This window comes from Argiope bruennichi, chromosome X1 (assembly GCF_947563725.1).
Source record: "Argiope bruennichi chromosome X1, qqArgBrue1.1, whole genome shotgun sequence".
Lineage (NCBI taxonomy): Eukaryota > Metazoa > Arthropoda > Arachnida > Araneae > Araneidae > Argiope > Argiope bruennichi.
This window is the reverse complement of record NC_079162.1, coordinates 103,811,512-103,832,285: the sequence shown is the minus strand read 5'-3', so window position 1 is coordinate 103,832,285 and position 20,774 is coordinate 103,811,512. Positions and strand designations below refer to the sequence as shown.

Sequence of the window (20,774 nt, the reverse complement as noted above, 5' to 3'; positions counted from 1 at the left end):
AAACTAAATTAAAAGCCTAGTCGAGAACAATTGTTTTTACTTAAAATAGTTTATTGGTAGTGCCAATTTTGGACAATACTATAAACCATACTATTAAATATAAAATAAATTTAATTTCTTGTATTGAATCCAATGGACTTTTAGTTTCGAATACCGCTATATTATTGTTATTTGCATCAATAAATTCTTCTAGGGAAATACAAGTTTGTTCCAACTTTATATATACTGCTTTAACCTAATCTATTTTAGCTTCTCAACGAGTGTCACATAATGGTTTAAGAGTAACGTTTAAATGCCTTTATAGAATTTACCATCTTTTTGTAGGTGCAGAAAATAAGCAATATAAACTTTGCAACATCCGAAAAAATTACAATATATACTACTGGAAGCGGCATCACAAATTAATAAATTAAAAGAGTGTGATAGGAAGGCATATAAATTGCATGAGAGTTTAGAGCAATTATTCTAGATTGTACAGCTTTATATTTCCCTTCATGTTGCTACCGTTGTCGAATGCCTGTCCATTACAATACGTAACATCTAAATCAAGCTCATTAAATATTTCCAATAGAGCTTTTGCTAATCCTTCTCCAGTCACATCAACTACTTCAATAAATCCTGTAAATGACTCATTTATATTTAATCTTTTTTCTTCAAAATGTACATACTTAATAAAGAATGAAGCTTGTTTTTTATGGGAAATATCGGAAGTAGAATCCATTTGAATACTGTAATACGTGGTTACTTTTATATCGTCTTTAATTTTGTTAAGAACTTCATTTCCTGATGCAGGAATAATTTGTTCTGGTGATATATGTGCTAAATCCTGCACAATTCTATTTTTGGAACTTTTTATTCTGTTTATATGATCCACAAGCACAGAGTCGTATTTACTTAATAATTCTATTAAACAAGAAATTTCTATTATTAGGCATTCTATTATTGCATGGTTTCCTCGAAATGGGAAAATTAATATATGCTAAAAGTAGAATAATATCTACAATTCTTTGAAATAGTAATTTAAGTCGTTCTATTTCCTTATTTATATTAATTTCATTTGTTTTATCAATAGTCGAACATAAATTTAGTAGTTTCAGTAATTCTTTCCAAGAAATAAATGAATTAAATGACAAGTAGAACGATCATGATCTTAAGTTACAGTTGACAACTTTCTCCAATTATAATTAAAGTTAATTATAAACCATGTGGATTCTTCATTTCCTCTGAAAATAATGTACAGTAAAAACAAAATATCGAGTCTTGCGTTTCTTTACATTAACCAGCTGCGAAGCTGCATTCACTATTTAGCAACTTTTTTTAAAAAGTAGTAAGCGGTGGGAAATGATCTACTTTCAGCATTCTTAGCAAAAACTCCTTTGTGTTGTACAGATCTGTTTTTAACACAAAACATTTTAAACTTATCAGTTATAATGATTGGTCATAGACATGAATCACTTAATACACTTGATCATATTTGTTATACGTCATTTTCTGATGCAACTGTATTTGTATAAACATATGGTTCCTCAAAGATTTTCACAGTTTCCACACTTTCATTGGAAGATTGTGTAGTTTGTGCAGAAATTTTTTTCGCCAGTTGAAGATTTAATTGTAACTTCTGAAGTCAAGGCAATTTCACTGCCAGAAGTGTTTCGTAGACAAGAAAACAGATCTAATCGTGGCTTTTTTTAAATTTAACTCCGCCCCCCCCCCCGCTAATTTTTGAAACTGAGTCTTGACACCCAGAGGGATATTTCTTAGCATGGACATGATTAGATCTATCAATATTAAAATTTTATAATAAGAATTATCAACTTAATACATGCAATTTAACTTAGTAGGTGAGGTAAATGACCGTAATTTATGTTTATAATATGTTGTACACTTGCACTAAACTGCATTATATCAGCAAACTTCGTATATTTCAAAACCCATCGATTGTTCCAATTGAATTTCTTCCTCTCTTCTTTCCATCCGGTTGTTACTGATCAGAACATTATTTTAATTCTTGATCCTGTTGGAGTTCCATCAATCGCGGAGCCCCGACGCGTAACATCCACCCCCCTCCCAGATGGTTGGCCCTATATATATATCTACTAAATGAGGGATATGAAAAAAGAAATTAAACAGCAGTATCCATGGGTAATTGATTACAATTCTTTATCACATAAAAAAACATTGGTGTTTAAATATATGAAATTAGTAATAAACGCATTATTACTATCAGAAAAATAAGGAAAAGAGTTGTTCTTGATGCAATGTCCTTTTTTGCGGATTTATTTAACACAAGAATTTTCAAAAATGTTAACAAAATTATTTTTGAAAAAATATCCGACTTTCCAATTTTCTTATTGCAAATAAATGATATAAGGGGATGCTAGTATGCTTTTTAGATAATGCAAGTCCAATTCACCAAAACAAAACACTGCAAACTATAATAATCCTTATTTTAACCATTCATGAAATTTGAAAATTGCATTAAATGATTTGTGGTTTATGTGTTTTGCAAAGAAGTGTTAAATTACTTAGAGCATTTCATAAAGATAATAAACAAAAATGCAAACAAAATTCTTAAAAAAATAGATACATTACAACCTTTAATTTCAAAGCAAATAAACATATTTGAAATACGAAATTTTTAAAAAGTAACAGTTTACTTGTACATAGAGTTGAGCCGATTGTCAATTTATCAACAAATATATTTCCAAAAAGAAATAAACTTTTCAATACTAATTGAAAAAACCAATTAAAGGATCTTACCCTGTGTCGGGCTGGGAAATAAAATTCCACTATTCACTGCCACTCCGCCCCCTCCTTTTCCATCATCAATCAGAATTTTACTAATCACTTTATTTGCATAAATATTAGAAACAGAAGCAGAAAGTAGAGGTAAATGATTAATGGTTTCGAAGGTACAGTAATTGAGCATTTTTGTCTTTTTTCTTTAAAGTCGTCTTTGTGACTCTCCAGAAATATGCTTTTGTAATAATCTTTCTTTCACTTTTACAATTTCTCCATATAACTTCAAAGCTCCCTATTATTATCTTTAGCCCTTTAACATAATTTATATATACTACAAAGCGTTTATGGCTTTGCAGTAATATATTATCTTTTTTTTAGTTGCTTTAATTACAAAGATTCAAAATTTTTCACTCAAATTTTCTGCTTTTTCCAGCTTTATCCTGGATTGTTTAAATCATCCCCTAAACTTTTAACAAGAAAATATACCCCTCCTTGCTGCAACTAATAGTAACCTTCCTATAACTGATACACTTTTTTATAAACTTAATATAATATTAATTCTAATATGGAGGAGCAATATTCACGTAATCAAACGGAATTCAGCAAGCCACATATCCATTTCCAATTACTATTGAAAATCTTTAGATATCTCTTCTATCGTTCTTTCTTCAGATTTCGGTTTGGATTTCCATAAAACCATCACTTCAATATGTTTTTGATCGGTTAAAATATTTACTTGACAAGACAAAATTGAACAAAATTATTTCTGATTCTAAATTACAATTTTGAGCACTTATACTAAATCTCAATTAAAAATAATAAAAAAGCTACGAGACTTTATGCAGGGAATTTTTTTTAATGTACGTAATAAATTATTCATATGCTCATGAAATAATTCACTTTTTATTTCTGAGACTGTATAATTTGATGTTTTTAAATCTCTGTTAACTTCATCTTAAATTTAACAAAAAAATTTCAATTTGGAATTTTTTTGAATGGTGTTCCACATAGAATTAATATCTTCTTTTATAGCTTACTAAAAAATTGCAGAAACAAAGGACGGAAATATTTAAAATTTATAATTTATACAAAATACTACCAACATATACTCTAAAAGGAGAATGTACAAGCAAACAATTGACACTTAGTAAACATTTCTTAGCATTAAAGAAGGGGAAAATATAGAAATGAACAACAATTTTAACGTATTTAAGAAACCTACATTTGGAAGGGAAAAAAAATTGCTTTGTCGATTTTATATGGAACACATTTCATGAAATACCACTGTAAAATTTTTTTCTGAATTACTATTTTAATGTCCTCAGTTTACTTTTATTGATAATAATAATAATTTTTAAAAAACTACACATATTATGCCAAATTCAAATAAATAATGAAAACAAGAGAGGAAATAAAGATGAAAAAGGAAGCTAAAAAAATGCAAGTTATTAAAATATTTGTATTTATATAAAATTAAAATATGATAATTTTTATAAAAATAAATGATATACATACCCAGCCCCAGTTAACCTAGATCCAACAGCTCCAGCAGTTAAGGCAGTTTGAACTAGTTCATCCAAAACAGGATGACTACATTCATATAAATCTCTGCAACTTTTATGACTTTCATTCATAAGACGGCCAAGCTCCTCCACTTCATTATTTCCTCTGTCACATGTAGACTTAAATTTTCTCACACGAGCAGCTTCTTCAAATACATGTTTGGCACGGTTTAATAGCTAAATAAGAATTACAAGAAACCAAACTTACACAAAATTATATTATATTAATATTACGACGCATCTTGTCAAGAACCAGAATAAAAACAAATATATGATATTCATCATGTTTAATAATACTTATTCTGAAATAGGAGAATGCAAGTTTGAAACTGTCAATAGCTTCAAATATTCAGGCTCGGTAATAAACACACTTAGCAACATAACGCCAGAGATTTGTAACAGAGTCGCATCTACCAACAGATTTTTTTTCGGGGGGGGGGGACAAAAAAAATTTAAAATCAGATCAGATCACTACAAAAATATTTGAAAATAAAATATTAAAACATGGGAGAAAGATATAGGATATAGGAAGGAAGGTCGAAATATAGGAAGAGAAAGACGCCATGATAACACTGACAGGAAGTAAGGTTGAGTCATAATGGCCCTCACCAGAAGCGGTAGTAACTCCTCCCGTAGGAGTAATTTCCCGTTAGCGGTAGGGGTTAGCTGACCCCATACCATTCCTGTACCATCAGGGTGGCGAGTACCAATCACTATAACGGAAGTTTGTCCTTCCTATATCTGAAGTAGCTCCCGACAGAACGTAATTATTGAAGAAGCAACTCAGAAATTATTTAGAAGCCCAGATATTATTAAATTTAAAGCAATACGGAGAATTAAACGAGCATGACATAAAAATATTGGATGACAATCGAGCCGCTAAAAAGATTTTTGCGGCTAAATCACTTGAAAAAGAGGGAGATCAGAACTTAGCTGCTTGGAAAAAAATCCGAAAGCTACTAAGGTAACAAATTGGAAAACCTTAGTCGAAAACAGGACAGCACGGAATGGAATTCTGAGGAAGGCCAGGATCCAATGGGAGTTGTCGCGCCAGTGAAGAAGGTATATATAGTACAAAGTTCTTTCTAGTCGAAATCCTCATTCCTCTTTTCATCTGATTCTATCACCGAATTAAACATTTTCTATCAAATGCTCAATTTGACGGTTTAATCTTTCATGATCAATATAGCTCTATTTAACAGTAATTATATTTTGACATAAGTTCTTTTTTTTTTAAAGACTAAGTTTAAATTATATGAAAATATAGAATTCTTCCAAATTTTGTTTATTAAAAATAGCAGTCAGAAACACTAAGATGAATGGAAAATTCATCTCATTCATGCCGTTGAGTTGAATATTACGCATTATAAAGAAACTTTTTAGTTTTTTCTATAAAGAAAGGATAAACAATCTTTGATCATTAATGATTTTTTGATCGCATTTAGAAATAATAAAACCTTTGTTTACTTGTTAACATGAGTAATACCTATCAAAAAAAAAAAAAAAAGGACTTTCACATTTTTGTTTAAAATAAAAAGGTACCAGCGGCGATTAGACAAAATATCAAATTTCTTGAAATTAATCTTTTTCTCCCGCTCTCACCAATCTTTATAGTCATCTTTATTTACTATTTTTTGTTATTATAAGAAAGGAAAACCTTTAAAGAGAAAAAAATTGTTCGATGTCAATTGAAAATTGACGCATTTTTATAGGACAGTTTTTTTCATTAATTTGATGAAAAGGTAATTACTCATGTTGTCTAATAACCAATTTTCAAAATTTCACTTAGGGCAGTTTAATAAACAGAAGAGAATAGTTTATACTTCAACAGATTGCCAGAATTAGTCTAAAACGTCATTAAAAAGATAACCTGGCAATATTTCTAAACATAAGGATTATATTTCGGTAGTATACTCAGGTACAGATACAACTAAATTAAAGGTAGTGTCAGCATAATCAATTATGATATACTTCAACTTGCAAAAGGTTCCACAACTTTTAATATATTTTTTTTAAATAGAAGTGAAATATGCCATTTCCCGCTGAACAAGCAAAATGCATCGCGTTATAAATTAGTCAGAACATGTTTCAATCAGTTCAAATACGCAAAGCACACGAGTAGATCGTGACTCCAGGTATTCAAAATGTTTAGTCGAGGGGAAAGAAAACTTTTCCATCACAAGGCGCTGACTCACAGGTGATGTCAAATTACTCGGCAAATGCACTTACACGACTTATTTAAACAACCAGTTTATTTCCCCGATCTCGTCCAGCAGGTAGCAAAAGAAGGCTACAATCCATATTTACATTTTTGCATTTTCTATAACAAAAAGGCATAGTTGCATAGGACAGTAACTAAGGAAGAAACACCAAATAAACAGTCACAAAATTCAAATAAATTTTTCGTGATAAAACAAGTTACGGAACTTTTTGAAAGAAGAAGCACATTATCATTTTGAGCAGAAAATAATATCGCGATTTTCAATATTGCTTCATTCAACATAACTTTTTTTGCCACATATCCTTCATGTATTTTTCATAGAATTGTTGTGAAAATTATTGATTTATTTTTTAGTATTTTAATTTTTAATCTGAATTAATGGAAAGATTTCGTGGCCGCAACATGAGACAATTATTGTTGGGGGAGGATGTAGAAGTCATGTTTTTGAAATTAGAGATAAGAGTGTAGCCCTAAGTTCAGATTTAAGAAAGTTTACATATAAAGTTACATAATGCTCTCAAATGACTGTGAATTCTTACCTGAAATTCCTCTAAATGTTTAGTATTTTCACTTAGTATGGTTGTAAATTCTGCATCAGTCACTTCAAGAATAGAGCACAAATCTTTTCTTGTGTAAGATTTCTGAGGAAGATCATGCTCGACCACAGATATCATAGCATAATTATCTTTCTGGAGTAGAACAAGAAGCTCAGCAAGTTTCTCTACATTACGCCACTCAAAACCGTGCTTCTTTGCTAAAACCTAAAACAGAAATATAATTTAGACTCAAAGAACAAAAAATATTCATTAGTAAAAGCATTAATATAACATATAACAAGCATTAATTAAACATTAAATTTGACGAGCCTGTTATGATATGATAATTAAATGTTAAATTTAGAATCTTCTAATGATTCTAGATTCTATTCAGAAATCTCGGGCATAGACTGTTGAAATATTCGAATAGATTTACTTAGGTATACGTCGATTTTTTTTAAATAAAAAATCAAGAACACACTTTTTGGGGATTATGATAATTAAATGTTAAATTTAGAATCTTCTAATAATTCTAGATTCTATTCAGAAACTTCGGGCATAGACTGTTGAAATATTCGAATAGATTTACTTAGACATACGTCTAATTTTTTTTTAAATAAAAATCAAGAACACACTTTTTGTGGATTAACTTCATTACTACAGTTAACGAATCAGAGATGCAAACACAAAGGCAACATAATAATAGAGTTCGATCATGAATGAATTTCTTTGTGTGTGAGTGCTTATTTTTTAAATTTGAACTATCATCTGAAAATAAGTTTAGTTTAGTTTAGTTATATTAACATCCCGTTTAAAAGCAACACTAGGGCTATTTTGAGACGGACTTCGTAATTTTGATCCGCGGTCAGATGACGAGGACGACACATGAGTTGGCACACTCCTCTCCAAACTTCCACACCACACCAGAGGGAGGACATTTGGCATGTATCAGACCTGCTTACATGACGGTTCTTCGGTGGAATCGGGTCTCGAGCCTGAAATCCTCCGGATCCGAAGGCGAGACCTTACCACCAGGCCACCCTGGCCCCATATGAAAATAAGACTTTATATTTTCATGTATAGTTGAAAGAAATTTGGAAAATTATAAAACGACCCGTTTAAAATTCAATTAGTTTTTCAAACTTTTAATGAAATTTTGTAATCGTTTTTTTGAAAACATCAGCGCTATTTCAGAAGCAAAATAAAGGAATAATATTGATTTTGTTTTTAAATATTTACTATCAAATTTTAAAAGCACCGTAAATTTTTGCGTTGGAGTATTTTTGAATAAAAAAGATCATAACTGGAAATTTTCATGAAATGTCTGCATTGGATTAGAAGATATTCAGAAAACTAATGTTAGAAAAAGAAAAGTTCCAATTCATAGTTCATAATTCAGATCCTTTCTTGAAAAACCTACGGAATTTTTCTATTCCGAAAATGAAAAAGCAAAGTAGAAATAAAAAAAATCTCCCTATCCATTCTTTTTTTTTTTTTTTCCCCTACATGACGAAATTTTAGCGGTACATAATAAATAACTTAAGTCTTTTTCGAACTTATAGCCACCAAATAATTTAATTAAACTAATTCCTTAGAACGTTTAATAGCCTATTGTCGGTCCAATTAGGATCAAATTTAATTATTTATAGCCGTTTTCCTAACAATGGTCGCTCGGCAAATATGGCGAAAGGAGAAGCAAACGGGAAATATTGCGAACAATGAAACTACGAGAAAAGAAATTTTATTAGGATTCGAACAATTACGTACATTTATAATAAAAAAGGATTAACTCATTAATAACAAGATTTTTCTTGTTTTTTACAACGTAAGTTTGAATAATAAAATAAATTGATAAATTAATGTTATGAACATAAGGAAACAAATAAATAGTATAATATACCATCATTATCAATGAATCTGAAGTTAATGATTATGTCATATCACTGAAACAAAGCAATAAATTGATGTGAAAGTTAACAAAGTGTTTCAAAAATACAATGACTGTCTAATGAAAAATTGCTACTGTGCATTAACTGTGCTGTTAATTGATAATTTAGAACAGCAAGGCAGAATCTAAAAATATTTAACCAATTTTTCCATACTTCCAAATAATAAAAATAGTTGATTTAACAGTCAATTTTCTGATACTTTGATGACATTTATAAAGGATGAAACAGTTCAGTTGTTATATTTAAGTATTTTATTTCGTTATCCAATAGCAATTTATCCAATTTAAATTTTAAGCAAAAATTCAATACTTTGAACTCATACAAAGAATTACGTTGAAGAAAGGCATTGTAAAAATTGATATTAATATAAATACGAATTCTACATAATCATTAGACAAATTTCCAGACAATCAAGGTCATTTTAGTAAGAAACAAACAGAAGTCCCACCGGGATATCAAAGTGATGGAACAAAAATATCAAGGCAGGTGCAAGGATGCCTAGAGCATAATTTTATTTTTTCGCCCCCACCACCACCACCTATTTAAGAACAGTGGTTTAGAAAATGTAAATGGCGTACGAAGATTGGTATTATTTTTTCGTCGCCTCATCATATTTGACCTTAAACTGTGACACAAACACAATAACATTTTGTCATCATGGTGCTTCCTCCATCTTGAGCCCGGGTCATTTACCCCCGCTTAACCACTGATCGCTACGCCACTTGCCAACGGCGTAACACATATAATCCACATTTTAACTTACTGAAGGAGCCTCCAACTTCTATCTTCTTTATCTGCTGCAGAAACTTTTAAAGCAGATAAAAATAAACCCTGTAAGAAGTGCTTTTTTCACGAATTAATTGAATCAACTTATTTAGGCTTCATTTTATTGGACTTAATGTAGCATTATCATGAATTTATAATATACCATCAGAAGAAAGAAGATAAATATGGTACAAAAATGAAACAGGGTAGTTTATTCCTCGTTCTGCAATCTAGTGGAAATTAAATGAAAAGTTTCTATTTGGACCGCCACTACTTTAGTGTTATCTGTTGTTGTGGCTGTCACCGTTTTTTTATAACGGACATTTTTGTGGGGTTTTTTTGGAAGGTGTAAATTTTATTAAGTCATCTTCCCCTTACTATTTTTACATTTAACTTTTATTTCTATGTTTGTGATATATATGTGGGCACATTTCAGACTTATTTTCGTCCAAAATAAATCCGGGTTTCGATCATTGAATCCATATTTAAAATTTCCCAAAACAACTGCCCAGTAGGCGATAAATATGGAATACCAGAAGGGTGCCAAATATGAAATGGTAATCTATATGTGTCATCCTGAACCTTGAAATAAACACCTGAAAAACGATCAATAAAAAAATTCCAAAAAGAATCAGAGGAGGATTCTTATGGCTGATACAGTGTTTAGGAATAATCTCACATACAAAGCATCTTTAAAATAAAAGCTCCAGACTCTGAAGTGTAGTATTTTATAACGGTAGCTTGCTTAAGGGCAACAAAGCAGAAGAATGCTCCAATGTTTCTTATGTAAAGAATACAGAATATTGGAAGCTGTAAGAGCAATCTATTGGAAGCTATAAGAGCAATTTACATAATCATTAGATAGCACTCTATAATCTAACCTGTTCACGGAATTCCATAGATAATAATTAAAATCTACAACTTTTTTTATCACAATTGTTTCCCTAACTAAGCTTATTATATTATAATGTATTATTTTGCTGCTAATAAAATACTTTCCATTTTTTTTTATCCATTTCTATAAACGATTTTTAAGTGATGTATATTTATGTTCTACCAAAAATAGAGTTCGATATTTAAGAATTTTACACTAAAATAAATATTTTTAAATATTGCTGATCTTTCAAAAATTACATAAAAATATTTCGCGTGCCGATAGTAAACAGTTTATTGAAAAATGTTGCTATGAAATTTTCTGAAAATCAACCTTTCTAGTAATAATATCTTTGCCAAATATTTATGATATTCCATATTTGCCTCTCTGCCTCTATTATTTTAATGTGCCATAATTATTGATCTATTTAGATTTGTTGAAATTTCTTTATTTCAATCATTAATATTGCTTTAAATTTTGACATAGAATTCATGAGGTTTTTGTATGGATTTATTTTCTGATTTATATACTGATAATTGAGAAGCATTGTAAAGTGGAAGACCGGCTTTTGAAAAAAAATGACGTATGGTTACCTGAATGGTCTTGAACCAAGCGATGAAAATGCCAAAGATTTCATCGGAGTGGGAAGATGTTTAACGATAGCTTTTTTTTTGTACGTTTTAACCCTTATAAGGTGTTTATAAGTTTTAATAGTGCTTTTGTTTCAAGTTTGATTTTGGTAGTCAACCCATTCATTCAAACGTAAATAAAACCACTTGTTTCGCTTAAAACCCCATACAACTCCTCTTTAGCATCAATTTTAAATTTCATATTACATTTCAGTTTAATAATACGGCTTGGAAAAATTGCACTTTGGAAACCTTTTTTTTTTTTTTTTTTTAAATTATTGTATATAAATCGCGAATTTTCTGTGTTTGCTTTATAAGTATTTCAGATGCTAAGACACATTAGGAGTTAGTTGGGAAGAAGTCTCAAAATTATGATGATACTACGTTGCGATTCGTTGTCTCAGCTGTGGTTAATAAGGAAATTACTAGTATGTGTATTTTCTATAGGCGGTTCAAGGTCACATTTTTCTACCGCGTTACTCGTACCAGACAACCAATAACGAGATAGAAAATGTGACCTTGAACCGCCTACAGAAAATACACAGACTATAGTGGAAAATCACTTATAAGTTGTAATAATCTCCCCAGAATCAGTGAGACTGGAAGTCGTCTCCATTCGGAGAAACCAAAATGATCGAATTTATAGAGCAGCGATTAGGAGATCCTTGCCTCTCTCCAAGTTCAATGCCTCCGGATGCTCCTCATGAAAGATTTTAAAGATTCTTTGGAGAGGCAGAAAACACATTTTAACAGTTAATGGAAAAAGATCAATTCCTTCCACATACTTAAATAGCAAATAAAACTGGGGTTAAGGGCTCGTAAAAGAAACAACAATCAGATGAATAACAATAACAGCAGAGATGAATTTGACTGTGCATTTTCTTCATATGACACATCCTGACTAACATGATGAAATGTTAATCAAAGCGATTCACGAGACGGACTCAAAAGTAAAGCTTGGAATGTTTATTGTAGAAAAGTTCTAGGGGAAAAAGAGTATCAAGCCTCTTGTTGATAAACTCACTCAAATGTATGGAAAAGGGGAGTTTCACGTAACATATCTTAGTACAAATGACAGAAGGAAAACTTTTTATTTTCCAGGCAAACACGAAGAAAAATATACAAAATCGCGCACATGATTGACCTTCCTTACAAAGAAAACCGTGAGAAATACGACTTTTCTAAAGAAATTGCAAAAATTGCTTTTAGACATTGAAGTTAGTGAATTTTAAACTTACCAGTTTTTATGTTTTGAATATTTTTGCACAACTTTTTTCACGATAAAAAAAATAATACTAGTATGTAAAGTGTTTTTATAGTTAAAAAATAAATTTATAGTTTACAGTTTTTTTATATAATTTTTATGCTCATATGTCTTAGGAGGTTTGACAAGTTTTAACAGAGTAGAAAAAGTTGCCTCTTTCTACGGAAACTTTTTCAATGCTGTTTCTGTTTTAAAACATACACATTTACTTAAATTGTCATGTTTCTATAGTTTAAATAGAATGTAAAATAAGCGATCGCAACTAATGGCTTGTGATGGTTTTGAAGTGCTTTTTATAAACTGCTAGTTTATATAGCAGTTGGAAAAAAAATGTGGCAAAGTTGCCAAAGTTTACGGTGAGATGATTTATTGCATTGATTTAACTTTTGGTGTGCATTTGAGACTGTTTTAGCGCTATTTGAGTGCTGTGTACGTATTGCTATTAAAATTTAATTTTCACCTTATCTTGAAAACTAGAATCAGTCTTACAAAAAACAATCGGAATCAGCACCATGGAATTATTTTAAAATCCGTAGAATGACATTGGCAATAAAATCATTGTTGAGCAATGTTCATAATGGGAACACAGTTCGGACAGATGAACACCGGTAAGGGATATATATATAATTCAAACAAGGTCATTTCTAGGGCGGTGATATATATAAAAGGGCCAATGTTAAGAGCGGTTTGAAAAAATGATGATAGTTCTAACATTCAAAGTTAGACGTATCTGTTTGTGATACAATTCTTTCACGCCTTCAATATTTTTTCATTTTTTTTTCTCCCTTTGTTGTAAGTGGTGCTTTATATTCACATTACTTAACACTGGATTTATCTTAAAAATTTAAAGTTATCGAAAAAGTCCTACATTGAAACAAAGAAATAATCTTATTACATTATCTTTACTTTTATCGTTTGCAGTAAAACTTTGCATTTTATGTGTTTAAATAACGACCTTGAAGTTTTACTTTCACTTTCTAATGTTATTATCTAAACAAGTTACACCTCGCAAATATTATCACACTTTCATCGTTCTTTTTTTGTCAATTCAAGTAATCTTTTTTGAAATTGTGCAGATTCATGATCTTAAAATTCACATTTATTTATTATTGGCTTACTTTCGCTTTTTGCCGGGAAGAATAAAATTCCGCAGTTCTATTGATTATCTCTGTAAATTTATGGGATGATTCAGATTTTTATCATGTTTTTACTAGATTAAATTTCTTCAATAACTTTACAAAGATATCTTGTTTTTGATAAAATGCTGGATAATATGAATATATTAATCTATAAGTGTTGAATTATTTTTGTTTTATTGCTCATTGAGAATGGTCCAGGACCAGCATTCAGAAATGTCGCGAAATTCGCACAGATTTTATGAAAAAAAAAAAATTTCAACGATTTAAATATTTAAGCAGAATTTTACGTAGGTACCATTTTTTTCATTAATTTTATATCAGAAATAAACATCGAAGAAAAATTTGTTATATTTCAAAAATGAACCGATCAAAAGATAAAAAAATCTCGACTTATTAATAAAACGATTTTATGATAAGATAAATTCATTCATTAATTCTGTAGAAAAATTCTTTTTGTGAAGTGTTAGAAACGTTATTATGGGTTATCTTTTTTTTTTTTTTTTTTTTTTTTTTTTAGCTTTTTTTAAAAGATGCACGTTTAGGGGAGGAAAAAAAACTTAAGTTTAGATTGGTCGCAAAGTCGCTGTTATTTTTGTATTATAACAGACAATCCTGATAAATTTTTGATTTAATATTTAATTGCGAGTGAAAGTATGTATTGAAAGCTTTTTTTTTTTTGTCTTTGTATGTTTGCAAAACAGCTGTTCTAGACGTAACAAATGCAGCTGCTTCGTAGTTACTTATTCTTTGTTGCACATTAGCAGCCATCCTTGCCAATACTTTCAGAAATAATTCACATATATGACCTTTACAAGCAATTTAAATTCTCTTGTATATAAATCTCCAATTCTATAACTAACAACATGAATTCTATAACTAACAACATACTCAGTTTGTAAGAAAAATATGGAATTATCATAAAATGAGCCGGTGTGTACCTAAATAAAGGAAAATACTTTACTTTGGTGGCTAAGCGGCATTCAATGACTCTTCTGTTGAATTGAGAAGTTGCTGCCTTGTTCATAGCTACACAACTGTTGCAGACAACGAATACTACATCTGCTGGAAGGGGTACATTGTATGTTCTTAAAGGATTAAATTCAATCAACTTCGCTGTACCTGCGAGCGAAACAAAATGTAGAACTAATGTTAAGAAAATGATGGTAATACTCTAAATTACAATAAATTACCAAAAAATGTAACAAAATATTAAAAAAAATTACCAAAAAAGTTTATTTAATAAGAGAGAGATATCGCTGTAAAGCTTACATCCCTATCTACGGATTTCCAACTACAAAGCAACAATAAAAACATATTTACATAAACAAAACTATTTTAGAATAAAAAGACATATTTTTGATTATTGCTAGTATTGTTATGTATTAAAAGGCAACATTTCAACAACAGCTAAAATCAGGCATTTTCAAAAACTCATCTGAAGATTTTAAAATCGCTAAGTGTTCACATATGCAGTTGTGTATTATCACTGATTATCATACTGTCAGTGTAAATCTATGGCCATTTTAAAATGTTCCTTTAAATTTTGAAATTTTTTTACTCGATTTTAAATTGACAATAAAGCCATTTCATACGACGTCACTGTCAAATGAGATTCGTAACTACGCATGCCATCTAACAATCAAATGCAGATTCCCCCCCCACCCCCCTTTATGATGTCTGCTACGTTAAGATCAAGTCTTTTTATCATCAGGCCTCTTCATTTAAATGCTTGCCCACCTTTTTCAAAAAGTAATTTATTCAGAATTTAACGAATATTTTTGCTTCAATTATAAAAGATTTAACAAAATTCTGTATTGAATATAATCTCATGAACATTTTGAGCACTGTAATTTCATTAAACTGGATTTAAGCCAGTGCAACAAGGGCAAAAAAGTGACAAAATCTAATATGCAGCACACATTTGACCAGGTAAGTCCCCATGATTCAAAATATTAAACTGTCAATGTTTGACTACGTACTACAAAATCCAAATTAAATTTTATTAAGCCAAGAGAAAGAATGTTTAAAAACATACACATCTACTAAACGATGAAGGGATAAATTCTTTTCGTCAAGATCGAGTTGTTCACCGGAATTGATGTGAGATATGTTTTCCTAAAAAATCTTTTGAATCATTAGCAAACTTACTGATACAATAAAATCTAAATAAGTGAATTAGTGGGAAGATACAAATATTTTCAAACTTGTGTCCTCTGCGTATTTCTGAGAAACAGAATATAACTGGCGTACCTTTTTGCTAGAGAGAAATCTAATATACGAGGAAAAAATCAGTAACTAAAAATATATATTTTGATAATTTTGTTATAGATTAAATCGATTAACTGCATATATACAATGATAAAAAATCAATTTTAGCATTTAATAAATCTTATAAATTGTAATCACTTAATAAATTTTAATAAATCTTATAAAATTGATTTATCAACTTATGAATCCATCTTTGTGCACCATTGCTATGTACTAATAGGGTAAAAAGTACTTTCAAAAATGATATTTCAACATGAGACTCTGCTGTAAATTAAAATACTATGCTTTGTTCTACCATCCATAGAAGAAAACAGAATAACAACAACAACATATACATACAATGCAGTGCATAAATAGTATTTTTTGAATATTTATATAAAGCTATCCAAATTAAACACGAGGTGTTTACGCGCCGCCTGTGCAAAAACTATACACTGCCTCACAAATAAACTTTGTACACATACTTTTCTAAGTATGCATTCTAATGTTAAGTATGCTAAAATCATTCATATTTTGGCCGATTAAGAAAAATAGCAATGCAATGCAATGCAAATAATTAGTTATTTTAAAAGAAGTACTTGCGACAACTTTCATTTTATAAGAAAACGAGAAGTTATTAAATTGTACAGTCGTCAACAAAAATAATGGAACACCTCTGTAAATTTATTTACTATCGCATCTTCACAAAACCATTATCGATGGAAATGGCTCAAGAGAACAGGTTTAGATAGATACATAGATTAACTGTGCTAATTAACATAATCGATTAATTAGTATCTACAAATTTTCCCATTACGTCTAACAATTTTATACCCGTCAAGAAAATAGCCCCCCGACCCTCCAAAAAAAAAAAAAAAAAAATATCATTTTTGTAAGTTGCTGAAAATCTCAAGAGATAAACTTTTGAAAAATGACACTTCCAACTTTAAATGAATCATAAAACCTTTCGGCGATATCTCGGAAACTATAATACATTTCTCTATTTTTTTCAAACATTGAAAGAGCATAATTTTGCTATACAAATGGCCGAAATATATTTTTAAATTAAAAAAAAATATTCGTTACAAATTTTTAAACATGGCTATGAAAAAAAAAGTGAATTGTAACGTAGTAAAATTTTTACATGACAGCAAAGTTAGATATTAAAATATCGGAATCCTAAAAATTACTTGCATATCTGTAAAAGTTTTTGAAATGTTTCGAAAAAAACTGAAAAATTCCTCCTGCTGATTAGAAACGCTTTGACATGCCTACTTTTTGAAAGACTGTATATTATTTCTAATTGTTTCTATCCTTCTACTCGTCGTGATACGTGAATTTTAACTACTGATAATCGCCATTGGATAATTTGCAGAGCAGATAATTTTTATATAAAGAAGGTTTTCATTCTTATAAAAAAACATTTATTCAGTTGATGTAAATAATGTAGAATATTAAGAAGAATTTCTTATTAGAAAAAAGAATACTTATGTTGCTGGATTCAGATTTTTAACGAATCATATTTTATATTTTAATGTCTTTCTTTCTACCGACAATGACTAGATTTGAGACTTATGCATTTTTATGATTTTTTTTTTCAGTAAAATTGAAGCATTAATCCTATAGTTTAAAAACTTTAGATTTCGGTGAACATAATGTTTTCAAATTTGAGCTATAAAAACAGATCTATTTTAACTGATAGTTAAATATATTTACAAATTTCTGTATTTCCTTTTAAAAAAGCATTTTTTTTTTTTTTTTCTATGAGGAATGAAAATCAATGCTATCTTATATTTATTAAAAATGTTCGATTGGTTAGAACTACTATTTTATCTGTGCTTTAAACATAATTTTATATTTTTCCTGAAATATGTAAATTATTATAATGTAGCTAAAAAATTAAATCATTGAATCTAAATTAAATATTAGTCAACTAATTTCCATAAAGATTAAAGTAAATAAAATTTATCTTCACTTTTTCTGTTGCAGTAATAAGAGCTTGTGCTTTGGACTAAATCAAATCTGTAGATAGCTTCATTTTAAAAATTTGATATATAGATACCGGAAATGATGCCATCAAAGCCGATATTGAGTAACCGGTCTTATGATAATTTTCCTTTCTTGGGAGGCAAATGTGGACTTCTTTTCTTTCAAATGCATTCACTTTTACATCCTTCCTGAGGTGAATAAAATATCAGATAAGCTTTTTTTTTTTTTTTTTTTTTCCCCAAGCAGATATAAAACATGAAATTTCAATAAATTCACGGGGTCAAATTATTAGACAATTACAGTGTATTGTATACTTATTATACGAGAAAATAAAAATAAATAATAATTTAATTCTAGCAAAATAAAGAGAAAAAATATGAATCCGTATGATGAATTGCTTCATCACCACATGCATTTTTAACCAGATAACAACCAGATAACGTCATATGAATTTTCTTCTGTAAATCAACATTTATTTCCGTAATTTAAAATCCTAAACTTACTTCTACTTTATTGATCTAATTAAAATATTTTTGAAATTTATTTGAAAACCTAAGTGCAATATCTTTATTATAAAAAAAGGACCTTTCTACTTTCTTTTTCTAATAAACTTCCAATCTGATTAACAATCGCTTCGAAATGAAAATAAAATTTTCTCCATTATATAAAGACTGAAAAATTTTCATTTGCTTAAAATTCTATTATGCGATTTTTTGGATTTTTTTTCTTTGCTAATGAAATAAAATTTCACTTAAATATACTGGAACCAATGCATTCCATTCCTAATAAAGATTTCTGGTTGATATTGAAATATCTAGAGCTGGATCAACCATAAAGGCGAATTCAAAAAATATTTTGAAAGAAAATGAAATGCTTAAATTTCTAATAAAAAAATATATATTGGTTGCAATTTGAAAATGAATATTCATGCTAAAAATCAATCTCAGTCACGTTTGGTTAATTTATTGGAATCTCAGTGCAATAAAATGAAATAAATGCTCTTTTGGGTTTTAGCAATCTGAGATTTATTTGATACTAGCCGCCTTTGGAGACCAGCCGGTTCGTCAATCTCAATGCTCGTTAAAATTTTAATAATTAAATATTTTATGTAATTCGTACTTTAATAGCTTCTTTATCAAAATATTTTAAAACTTCAAATTTTGATAGTTATATAATTCAATTATAATATTGCCGCATAGAAGAAAGACACTCGAATCTCCATGGCCGAATGCTCATGGCACTGGTCTCATAATCAAGAGACCGTGGGTTCGAATCCCGCTAGAGACAATGCGATTCATAGTATATGTAAATATTTAATTCCTTGATTTTATGTTTCTCTTTATTTCATGTTCCAGAAGATACTTACTTAGTTTACCAGACAAGTGTTCTGGAACTTTCCCTGCTAGTATAAAAGCAAAAGATTTGTCAGTCACTGAGTTCTGAGTTCAATTAATAAACTAGTTTAGCTCTATTTCTTGTGTGTGTCTTTGAGTTCCATACTAAAGTAACTACGTGACATTCTTTGGTGGAAGCGCCGAGTACGATTCCAGTCAGCGTGGAAACGGAATTACGAAGAAGCGATCCCCTTAAAGGCCTTGAACCAGAATTTGGACTTTAGTATCCACCACCCAGAAAGACAAGGAAAATGTCTGTGGAACAGGAAACTAGAGAGCTCATCCTGACACCCGCACAGCCACAAAACAGAAATCCATCTGTATTTAGAGGAGATGTGGGACAGAATCCAAACAAAGGGCTTAAAGAATATGACAGAGTGTCGAAATTCAACAGATGGGATGACATGACTTGTCTCGCAAATGTGTTCTTCTTCTTGGACGGCACAGCAAAACTATGGTTCGAAAACAATGAAGATAAATTGACTTCTTGGGATGTTTTCAAATCTATGTTAAAAGAGGCATTTGGAGAAACACAGCACTATGTAAAGAAGGCAGAAGATGAGCTAAAGAATAGAGCTCAAAAATCCGGCGAAAGCCCGCAGCCGTACATCCAAAGCGTGTTGGGGTTATGCCATCAAGTCAAACCAGATATGTCAGAAGAAGAGAAAGTATCTCATTTGATGAAAGGAGTCGCCGAAGATGTTTAACAGGCACTACTGACGAAAGAAATAACTACTACAGAGGACTTTATTAAATGGTGTAGAAAGATCGAAGAGATGCAGCAAAAGAGGATCCGGGGTAAGAAATTTGAAAGGCTTCCAAATGTCGTGCCAATGGCTGCAATTGACCAACAACTGGATCTGGTATCACTAGTACGTCAAATAGTGCGTGAGGAGGTCCAGCGACTCGTATCTCCAGTAGTCGATCCCAAACTCCAAGACAAAGGCATTGAAGCCATTGTTCGAGAGGATGTGGAAAATGCTTTGGCTCCTTTGTCACAGACAACACCAGAGTGGACAAAGGTCAAACCAAGACGCCAACCTTCCTATGCTGACGTTGCCAGACGACCTACGCCCGTAGCACTACAACCACAGAGGAAGACAGATGCCTGGCGCACCCCTGATAAGAGACCCGTCTGTTTCCATTGTGACCGCCCAGGCCATGTAATTCGATACTGCCGAGATCGCAAAGCTATTTTTGAGGCATATCGGGCTAATAGAAGAGATTTCGGCCGTCCGCCGTCGAATGAGGGACGCTATGCCGACGAATACAGCCGACCAGCAGCCCGAGGTTTGTCACCCAGTCCATCACGAGGACGATCGCCGACACGCCGCCATAGATCTCCGTCACCATATAGAAGATCCAGTCAATCTTTCCAGAAATGAGGAAAACTAAGAAGACTTTCCTTGGGGGTAAGGTCGCTAGTGACAAAAATCCTCCTATTGCCGCAAAGATGTCCGGAA

The 20,774-nt window shown here is 30.6% G+C and overlaps 1 protein-coding gene across 1 annotated transcript in view; it reads right to left on the bottom strand.

The window, feature by feature from the left end:
• Window positions 1-20,774, bottom strand: part of LOC129958141 (N-acetylgalactosamine kinase-like) — a 44,429-nt gene that overhangs the window by 6,207 nt on the left and 17,448 nt on the right. Inside the window, exons 4-6 of the mRNA XM_056070359.1 lie at window positions 14,643-14,800; window positions 7,065-7,286; window positions 4,258-4,481 (exon numbers count right to left, since the gene is read on the bottom strand). Coding sequence (XP_055926334.1) covers window positions 4,258-4,481; window positions 7,065-7,286; window positions 14,643-14,800 — 604 coding nt within the window. The remainder of the gene's footprint in view (window positions 1-4,257; window positions 4,482-7,064; window positions 7,287-14,642; window positions 14,801-20,774) is intronic.